We start from the raw sequence: 11,193 nt of genomic DNA, 5'->3' as shown, positions 1-11,193 counted from the left end.
TATTAGCCTTATATATCATATCAGAAAGCGGTATAGTATTTAATAGTTTGGTACCTTAAAAGGGTTTAAGGACGTTCCTTATCCCATCGGCTGTCATAAACCTCCATTCCGTACCTCGCCCCACATCACCCCTGTCATCGTGACGGTACCTGTGGGGAACCCAAAAACCCCTCTGACCCTTCACAGCTAAAATCGCACATAATTCATTTTGCTCATTGTAATGCCCTCCCGAAAGATACCTCCTAAGATACCGGCAGTCAATATCTATGATGATAATAGTTTCATAACAGAAGAAAACAGCAGACGCGAGCAAGCGGCTGATAGTACATGCCGGCCTGAGTTTCCCCCAGCTGAAGACCGCGGCTTCAACTTTCAACCTTTCAACGTGCCGCCTCGCGACCTTAAGGTCAACCCACTGCCCCAGGAGCCACTACAGCTCTTCCAGCTCTTTGTGCCTGTTTCCCTAGTCGAAAGCTGGGTTGAATACACCAACAACTGGGTCGCCAGCTTGCATGAGAGCGGCGTCATTGACAGCCAAAACCACGAACTGAAAGATGGCTCAAGGCTGCAAAAGTGGACGAGGCTCAAGGTCTCCGATGTATACATCTGGCTTGGAATCCTGATTTATATTGGTCTCCACAAGGAAACTAGGATCGAGGACTATTGGAAAACCTCTTTGCTTGGGGACCAGCGTCCTACCTACTCTATCATCAAGTTTATGACCTACAATAAGTTTCAGCTTCTTCACCGCCACCTCCGACCCTTTGACCACACCGAATTCGTACCTGATGAACGCTTCCCTGAGGTATTCCAATGCGCACAACCGTGGTCTGATCTTATACAATACGTATCAACGCAGCTCTTAGAGCCGGGCTCTCATCTCGCTGTGGATGAGGGCATGATCCAATATGAGGGGAGATCTCACCAGAAAACCACGGTACAGAACAAGCCGATCAACACGGGGTTCAAGGTTTGGGTTGTAGCCCAAAAGGGCTTCTTTTTACGGTGGATTTGGCACCAGCCCGGTCTAAAATACGGCCCTGTAGGTGTTGAACCTACTAAGAAGAGGAGGACTGGAGTGGGAAGAGGCAGAGGCAGAGGAGGCAGAGGCAGGCCGGCGAGGCCGCGGGAGGTTGAGGAGGTTAAGGAGGTGATAGAGGTTATGACTAATAGGGATAAGGTCATCCCTCTGAACTCGACTCAGAGCGTGGTTATTTCCCTTATCAATATGCTGCCGCCGGCCGTATACCACGTCTTTATGGATAACCTCTTCTCGTCGTCTGACCTCTTTCTCTCCCTTCGTCAGCACGGCCACGGGGCTACAGGCACAGCCCGTGCTAACTGCGGTATTGTTGAGACAGTGTGGCTAAGGTGGTCCGATCTGCTGGTGGCTGGGATGTGGATACTATGTAAGGAGCTGTGCTCCTCTCGGACACATGCAACTTAGAACTAACAACAACACAATCAACCCGTTTTTGCTTTAACAGGTTATGAGCCCGGAGGGCACGACCTTTTCTCCAACCAAAAAGCTGAGTGTTTTCTGTCTCCTTTCTACTTTCCGAGATAACACAAGAAGTCGAAAGGCTTCCTTCCACTGCGCATACGCATTCAGCTTAATTGGAGCTATTTCCCTCTTGGATCTCTGATAGAGCTTGCAGATCCGCTAACAGGATATGTCTAGAAACGTTTACAGAAAGATCCTTTGACCCTCCGTTTATTGCAGCGAATTTAAATCGTCGAATCTTGAATAACCAACATTTTCCCAGATTGCAATCTGGTAGACGGATTCGCCAGACCAGACCGGCCTTTCAGTCTGAGATTGCTGAAGTTCTCCGGTCGGGCGACCTACGCCCACATAGCCCAAGAATGCCTGAAACGTGGTTTGCAACATGATCGACATCAGATCATTGCCCTTCCTCCAGACGGAGGGAATGATATGGATATCTGAGACCGCTAGGCGTTTCACCCTTCGGACAATCTCTACCCGACTCCGATAACCCCTATTTGCACGGCATTATCATGTTGCCGAACGCAGCCAAGATTCATTCCCAAGACTCGATCCAAGACTGGTCGATTGCCGTTCGCCCTCATGTCTCTTAATCATTAGCTTCTACGAGAATCTATCATGTCCCTTTCCAAAGAATCGCTCAATCTCATAGGCAGTTCCGGCACCATTCCAAAGCTGGAGGAAACCAGCCAGTGGCTGACCTGGAAGAGAGAAATGCTCGACCTTCTGGACATGTGTGGATATGGAGACCTTCTGACCAGGAATGCTCAACCACCAACAGAAGGTAACGACCTTGCAACCCAGATTGAGGCCTGGAGGAGCCGCCAAGATCGAGCATGCGGTGCCATTCGAAGTCGTCTCGGTTATAACGCCCGAGTGTTTACCACGGGGATCTCGACGGCTCAGGGCATGATCAACCACCTTGAGACCCGATATCGGCCCGTCGGAAGCGCCATCTTCCAAGAGCTCGACCGCAGATATCAAGAACTCACGCTTGAATCTTGCGATTCGGTCATGGAATACGCAAATAAGCTACGTCAAGTCAGGGCTGAACTCTTGGAGATGGATGACACCTGCCAGATCGGGGAACCGCATTTTGTCAATAAGTTCCTTTGTGGACTTGGTCCGGACTATGAAGTGTTTCTCACTGCCTTCAATCAGAATCACAACATCCTTCCTATCCGAGATCCGAGCAATCGTAACATTATTCTCAAAGAGGCCGTTACGTTCGAAACGGCCATCTTTGCCGCATCTCAGGAGGAGGACAGACAAAGAAGCGCCACGGCCAAGATGGCACATAGAGCCATGATGGCCCAGGATACATCATGTTGTGGATACTGTGGAAGAAAAGGGCATGACAGGTCCACTTGTTGGAGGCTCCACCCAGAACTTAGAAGAGATCGTATCAAAGCTGGTTACGAGAGACGACAACGTAAAATGCAGGTTCGGGAGAAGGAAAGGGAGAAGACGAATGATGAACTGGAATCTGCCACGTATACAACTCCTGCACACCTCCAACCTGACCAAGCTCGACTGGCACTCTGGCAAAATGACTTCCAAAGCCACCTTGGATTGATTGGCTCATCACTCGGACCTTCCGGTCTTCAAGCATCTCTTCAAACTCGGGCCCTCGAACGTATCCACGTCTTGGATAGTGGCGCCTCCTCGCATATCTTTTGTCGACATGAGAACTTTACATCACTTCACAGGTACCACGGTCTCCCCATCAATGGTATTGCGGACGTAAAGGTCATGCCAGGAGGGTGCGGAACGTACTGCCTCCGCGTTCAAGGGCCTAAGGGATCACAGAATGTTACTCTCGATAACGCTCTTTATGTTCCAGAAGGACATTCGAACCTCTTGTCTGTGCCAGCACTAGAGAAGAAGGGAGCAGAAGTTGTCTTTCGGAATGGGAAGGCAGTGGTTACAAACAAGGGAAAAGTCGTCCTCACTGCGACAAGAATATCAGGCGTATATGTGGTCGATGAAGTTGAGGACCGTCCTTTTCAAACCGCTTTGGCATCTTTTTCGGTGGGAGATCCTCGACTGCACCTTTGGCACGAGCGACTCGCACATTTGGGAGAGAGGAATATCAAGAGACTGATGAATATGTCTACTGGAATTCGACCGGATGATTCTACATCAAACCCATGTGGAGCCTGCGTACAGGGCAAACTCAGGGAATGTCCCCATGTCCGACCGATCAAGAAAGGCACTTACCCTCTGGAGTGTATTCATGCAGATATTGCCGGACCATTCCCAGAAGTGGGAGTAGACGGCAGCCGGTACTGGGTTTGCTTTATTGATGACTTTACTCAAATGTCCTGGGTGTACCCAGTCAAAGAACGGTCAGAGTTTGAAGAGTGTTTCCATCATCTGTTGCAACAGTTCGAGAGACCGGAAAGACGATGTCACTTCCTGCACCTCGACCGAGGGGGAGAGAATCGAAGCCACAGCTTGACTCGACTATGCCGGGACAGAGGAATCAAACTCTCTTACACAGGAACTGAGCAACACGAACAAAATGGATTGGCTGAAGTTCTCAATCGAATCATCCTGGAAAAACTTACACCGACACTGCTCAAATCCGGACTCGCTTTGAAGTGGTGGCCGTACTTCCTCAAGGCAGTGAACCGCATCCGAAATCTCTGTCCTACGGCGAGCATTTCTACTACTCCATACCAAGCCTGGTATGGAGATGTTCCCGACCTCAGTCATCTGCGAGTTCTTGGCTCACGAGGATGGGCTCTGCTTCTATCCTCTAAACGAAAGAAGATGCAGTCGAAGAGCATTCCCTGTCAGCTTCTTGGCTATCAGGGCAGTACAAACTATATACTCCTTGACGAAAGGGGACGAGTCCTTGTGTCTAACAATGTTGTCTTCTCTGAAAACATCAAAAATGTCGAACCAACACTCGACAATCTCACGCATCAGATGGGTGACCAGAGACCATCGCAACGGCGACGAGTAGTCGGAGAAGAGGATAGCGATGTGGAAAATGCCATCGTTCTAGAGCCGTCGCCCCTTCCGATCGCGTCGAGAGAGGCGAACAGAAGCGAAGAAACGGGCCGTGGAGAGACGACGCCGGATGAGCCCCTGGTGGGAGATACAGGATGGGATCCAGACCAAGAGTCAACCAGATCGAGTATTCACGTTGCCACAGACGAGCGAGAAGTGTCATCGGAAGAAACAGAGGGGCATGCAGAGTCTCGGCTGCCGGAAAGATCGACCAGGGGACAGCTGCCATCGAGATACATACTGGCCAGCACAAACTTCGCCTTCCTAGCAACAGTTGCAGAACAACTGTATCTAGTCGCTCGCGACATCGATCAGTCCGAACCAAGAACCTTCAGGGAAGCCACGCAGGGTGTATATGGAAAACTCTGGTGGGGAGGACTGAAGGATGAACACGGATCTCTGGTTGAAAACGGTGTCTGGACCTTAGTCACGCTTCCCCCAGGACGAAAGGCCCTTCGAGGCAAATGGGTGTTCAAGCTCAAAAGAGGAGAAAATGGGCAAGTTCTACGGTACAAAGCGCGATTTGTCGTGAGAGGATTCGAGCAAAGGGAAGGAATTGACTTCAACGAAACCTTCGCCTCTGTTGTCAAGCCGATGAGCTACAAGATGATATTTGCCATCGCGGCAGCACTCGATTTGGAACTGGAACAAATGGACGTCAAGACAGCATTCCTCTATGGCCTCGTAAATGAGGAGATATACGTCCAGCAACCCGAAGGATTCGACGATGGAAGTGGGAGAGTCTGCAAACTCTTGAGAGCCTTGTATGGACTGAAGCAAGCACCAAGAGTGTGGTACGAGACTCTGTCAGCCTTCCTTGAGACGCTCGGGTTCAAGCCTTTACTTTCAGATATGGGAGTCTTTGTGAAAGGCTACATGTTCATTGCGGTATATGTGGACGATCTGCTTATTGCCGGGCCCTCCAAGGACGAGATCGTGGCGGTCAAGCAAGCTCTGTGCAACAAGTTCAAGATGACGGACCTGGGCCCATGCAAATACTACCTGGGCATGTCCGTAAGAAGAGACAGAGCCACCCGATCGCTCTTCTTGTCACAGACGACCTACCTTGAGAAAGTACTTAGAGACTTTGGAATGGACCAGTGCGCTCCCAATGCCACACCAGTTTCGACAAGCAAGTTCGGAGAACCAGACTCGGGCTACAAGGCAGCGGACGAACTCAAAGAGTGGTATGCCAAGGCGATCGGATCCCTGATGTATCTCATGCTGGGGACGAGACCCGACATCGCTTTTGCCGTCTCCTTATGCAGTCGACACCTAGCGAACCCAACCAACGAGCATCAGACAGCTGTCAAGCGTATCTTTCGATACCTCAAGGGATCACAAAATCTGGAACTGGTGTACCAAGGAGGACTGCAACCTCTCCTCGGCTACACCGACTCGGATTGGGCGGGAGACCTGGAGACTCGAAGATCAACGTCTGGATATGTGTCCAACCTTGGTACGGGCGCTATCAGCTGGAGTTCGAAGAGACAAAGAACTGTTGCCTTATCCTCATGTGAAGCAGAATACATGGGGCAAACCGCACCCGCAAAGGAAGCAGTCTGGCTGCGAGGTCTGCTCCAAGAACTGTTGAAAGAATACAGGGAGGTTCCAGAACTAAAGACAACTGTAATTTTCGGGGACAACCAAGGAGCGATCGCAATGTCGAAGAATCCACAGTTCCATACAAGAACCAAGCACATTGATATTCAGCACCATTACTGCAGAGAGAAGGTCAATGATGGAACTGTTGAGTTCCAGTACATTTCAACAGGCAAACAAGTGGCCGACGGCCTGACGAAGGCCTTATCAAAGGATCGTTTCCTCCTGTTTAGAGACGCACTGGATCCCAAAGAACGACGACCGTGAGAAGGTCCAGAGATGAGCCAAAAGCAGGAGACCTGCCATGGACAGACAGGAGACCCACGGATCCAAGATTGGACCGAAACGTGAGGAAGGCGCAAAGATGAGTTAGAGTGGGAGATCTTCTATGCAAATAGCAGAAAACTCACGATCTCGAGATTGTGCTGAGCGTGAGCAATGTGCAAAGATGGACTGAAGTGGGAGAACTACCATGGACAGGAGACCTGCGGTTCTAAGAAAGATTGCAAGACCTGCAGAGATGGGTACAGTGGGTGCGCAAAAGTTCCGACAATTTCCCGCCCCAGCCCCTCATCCGTCAACACCACCAAATTCCTTCAATAACTTTAACACGTTCTATCTATAGTAAAGAATGCCGTGCATACGCCAAAAAACACATCATTCCCCTCATAAAAGAACAAGGATTGTAATGATGAAAGATTTGGGTGTCCCACTGGACGAAATCGTGGCGAAAGAGGGCGTTACAAAACACGCGATCTTTGGGATTGTACGACGCTACCGAAGCCAGATTTCAGCTAAAGATAAACCGCGCTCTGGGCGCCCGACTATATTAACTGATCGCGATAAAAGGCATATTGAACGTATTTTTGATCAATTCCCTTTTATCACAGTCCAAGAAATCAAAGAACGAACTGGAATTAGTTGTCATAGATCGACTATAACAAGATGGCTTAAAAAACAAGGTATACAGCACCACCACGCACTTCGACGCCCGTTTCTTGGTCCAACAGCTGTCCAACAACGCCGAGATTTCGCTGAGAAATATCGTCATGAACCGGCTAGCTACTGGTATTCTTGGTTTTTCTCTGATGAGGTCTCAATTGACCGTACAGACGGCGATATAACCAAGTGGTGTTTTCACCGGGCAGTCAGTTTTATCGCTGCTTCTTTGGACGAAGTTTCTAACTGCAATACAGGGCGAAAGACTTCACAGGGATAATATTCCACCTCGCAGGACTCCCCTACGACATTCCAAGATGTTTTATGGTGGTTTCTCTATAGACAGACTATCAGAATTAGTCCCCCTTGACGGCGATCCATTGGCAAAGCGTGGAGGCGTCACAGGCCGCATTATCTTGGCCTGTCTTCGACAACAGCTTCCAGCGGTTTTGGAGGAGGGAATGACGCTACAGCATGATAACGGACCAACTTATCGAGCTAGAATTGTCCAGAACTGGCTCAGAATCTACTGTCGTTTAGAGGGCATCTTCATGGTGGACTGGCCGGCATATAGTCCTGATTTAAACCCTATTGAAAATCTCTGGAAGCTGTTAAAAGAGCGTATTTGCAAACGATATCCTGAGCTTGCGTCAATGCCCGTTACGGATGAAGCTATCGCGGCCTTGATTAAAGCCGCACAAGAGGTTTGGAATGACCTTGAACCTGAAGTGCTTGAAAACCTGATAAATTCGATGCCGAAACGCCTCGCTGCACTTCATCAGGCAAAAGGCTATTACACCAAGAAATGAGCTATATCACTAAAGTCCTCTGATCCGGGGCTTCAATAAAATATATAATACATCTCAATTGGATGTAAATTGGCATCTCAATTGCCTCACAAAGTAATAGCATACGATCAAGGTGATTGGTGTTGACCCCACAATTGTCGGAACTTTTGCACGCAACTGTAGAGACAGGGGATCTTCTGCGGACAGAAGAACACCTGCTGCCCCAAGATTGCATGAGACTGTTAAGAATTTCCAAGTGCCTAGGTCGAGACAGCTCTTTCCCTGCGGTTTCCACCCACGATGTTGTTTTTGGGGTTTTAACGAGGCTCGACAGGCGTGCACATCAAGTCCAACAGCAGCTCGAGTGGGAGTGTTGAGACCGTGTGACTAAGGTGGTCCGATCTGATGGTGGCTGGGATGTAGGTACTATGTAAGGAGCTGTGCTCGTCTCGGATACATGTAACTTAGAACTAACAACAACACTGTTTTATCAAATGTTTACTTTCGTGTTCGTGTTTGCGGTCTCATGCACCTTCAGACCCCATGACATCCGTGCTACCAAAACATGACTGGAGTTCAAACACCTCAAGCTCTCTAATAGCCATGTCTCTCCTATCTGAAGCTCCCATGAAGTATGGAGTCAGCTTTTATGTAGAAACTGGTTTTAGTACATCATAACTTCGTCATGCGGAGAATTCCATTCCAAAGCTTCTATTCGCGTCAGCTGATTCGGCACGCGCATCAGGTCTCCAAGCTCCAAGCTCCATCGCAAAGCATCGCATCGCATCGGGCTGGTTCTTGGTCTCGTCCTACACAGATTACGTGATGTTGACGCCGCACACACACGATGTCGTTCCAGACATGTCGCGTCTCTGGTGCCTCCCCCGCATCAATACCTGCTTTTCTGACATGTCATAGATGACGTTGTTTTCTTATTTGCCTTTGCTTACCCGCCTGTGACGCCTCAGTCAGGCTTAATGCGGCGCAGGCAGAAAGCTCCCGCCTCAAGTCTTCTTTAACTTATTGCTCCAAGCTTTGATCTCTCTGGCATCCATCATCGTCTGAAGACATAGAATTGTTTTACCGAGTCTTGAACTTTTCGAATAGCTTCACTTGACTTTTTAGTTATACGCACACGATCGGTACAATGCAGAACGTGATTGAGACGTACAAGACTCTTGGCAACGGGCCCATCCCTACTGTCGTTCGTATGTTGATCCCCGATGAATGCATTGTCAGGAGCCACAATTCCGTACTAATATACCATCCTCAGCTGAGCCGACTCACTACCTGATCATCGGCCACAATGGCGTCCGCGCTCTATGGGTTCTCTTCGTCGCCATGACCATCGTATCGGCCATCTTCGCCATTCTGTCGTGGAACGTCGCCGTCCAGCGTCGCATCTTCTACTTTCTCACGACTCTGACCACCATCATCTCGGCCCTCGCCTACTTTGCCATGGCATCCGGCCAGGCATCTACCTACAACTGTGTCAGCGTCCGAGACCACCACAAGCACGTCCCCGACACCCACCACGACGTCTGCCGTCAAGTTTTCTGGGCTCGCTACGTCGACTGGGCCATCACCACACCTATCCTGGTTCTCGAGCTCAGCTTGCTGGCTGGCATTGACGGTGCTCACACCATCTTTGGCATTGTCGCCAACGTCATTTTCGTCCTTGCTGGTCTCTTCTCCGCCATAGGCCATGCCAACACGGCTCAGAAGTGGGGTTGGTACGCCATCAGCATCATCGCCTACATCTTCACCATCTGGCACGTCGCTGTTCCCGGCTCCCGAACCTCTCGAGCTCGCGGCACAAAGGTTGCCCGCCTCTTTGGCTCCCTGTCCGTGGCTGCTCTCATCCTGTGGATCGTCTACATTGCGCAAGTTTTCTCTCGTCACCTTCAATTGGCAACCTGCTAATAATGGCAACAGCGTCTGGGGTGCTGCCGGTGGTGCCTGGAAGGTTAAGGTCGGCACTGAGGTCATCATCTACGCCGTCCTTGATGTCCTTACCAAGGCTGTTCTTGGTTTCTGGTTGATCACTGCTACCCGCAAGAACCGCGAAACTACTCCCGAGGTCGGCGGCTACTGGGCCAACGGCGCCGGTGCCGAGGGAACCATCCGTGTCGGCGACGACGACGAGGGCGCTTAAATGTGTCTACCATACAGTCTCAAGCACGTCCGTGGAGCTCTTCCACGCCGGATGAGGGTGTTATGACATCCGTCACCGTTCACCTCACCAGCAAACAACTCCACCGACAATGATTGTTTTTAACAAGCCCGAGCTAGTCGGCGTAACTGAATGAATAAGATTGTATGATTTCTTGGAGTGCACCGGAACATGGGCATCGGGAAGAGAAAAGGCCGTTGCGGTCGTCGTGAAGCATGTACGGTCAGCGCTGACTTCAATTCAAGTAAGTCAAGTTTGGGGGCCCAACTTGACTACTTGAAATAAAATTGTCCGTGGACTTACTTAACTTGAATTGAATTAATATACTTGAAATGAAAGTGCTGACCTGGGGCTCCAATGAAGCTATTAGTCTAGTTATGTAATATGTTATGTATGTTATGTATGTTATGTATATTTTTCGTCCGGGGGGCCGTAGGCCCCGAAAGTCTCCTAATGGAGCACAGGACGTGCTGAGCTAGAGAAATTGGGACCTATCTACACACTAATTACAGAATACTATGACTTCCTCTCGAATTCCAATTCTGCAGACGCGTCGATAGACCTCACACTATCCAGCATATCAACGGCACAAATGGCGCATCTTATCTAGCCTGTTACCCGTCAGCGGGATGATCAGGCGCGGCTGATGAACGACAGCCGCAAGGTAAGCCCGTTGTTAGGCGATCGTGAGCCTCTGGGCGCGGTAGCCTCAGGGCTGCCTTCAAGTGGTCACGATCAGATAGAGGGCGTGCTAGCGCCCTTCATCTGGCCGAGAACAGGTAAGAGAGAAAGGTAAGAAAAAGGAAATGTATAAGGGTAAAAGAGGGGAGGAAGGATGCGAGTGCGTCCCGGGTCGTGCTCGTCTAATAACGAGGACAGATCTTTCCAAAGAAAACGCTGGCTTTAGACAGTTCGGTGAACTTGGTGAAGTCTCTTCCTGTTGCCAGGTTGACTGCTGCATTCGGTGAGGGTGCCAACCTCATCCGATGACGCGGCGGTACCTTTCTGCAGTAGAAGATGTGGTCCGGTGCTTTGCGTCGGTTGCATGAGCAGACCAGGCGTGCATCACTATGGTCGAATCTCTCGTGATATGCGGCGAAGTCCCCATGAAGCGACCTTGCTGCCAGCAGATGGTGCAAGGCTGCACGCGGGAGCGACAGCTCCGG

The 11,193-nt window shown here is 50.1% G+C and overlaps 1 protein-coding gene across 1 annotated transcript; it reads left to right on the top strand.

Annotated features, from left to right (window-relative positions):
• Positions 1-8,457: 8,457 nt before the first annotated feature.
• Positions 8,458-10,009, top strand: BKA55DRAFT_595172 (uncharacterized protein; the record flags this gene model as incomplete). Its single annotated transcript, XM_046195760.1, has 4 exons — positions 8,458-8,486; positions 8,980-9,062; positions 9,128-9,737; positions 9,790-10,009. The coding sequence occupies 4 exons, from the start codon at positions 8,458-8,460 to the stop codon at positions 10,007-10,009; spliced, it is 942 nt and encodes a 313-aa protein (XP_046048167.1).
• Positions 10,010-11,193: the final 1,184 nt, after the last annotated feature.

The sequence above is a fragment of the Fusarium redolens genome (genome assembly GCF_020744475.1).
Source record: "Fusarium redolens strain MPI-CAGE-AT-0023 chromosome Unknown BKA55scaffold_10, whole genome shotgun sequence".
NCBI classification, from domain to species: domain Eukaryota; kingdom Fungi; phylum Ascomycota; class Sordariomycetes; order Hypocreales; family Nectriaceae; genus Fusarium; species Fusarium redolens.
This window is presented reverse-complemented; position numbering and strand designations above follow the sequence as displayed.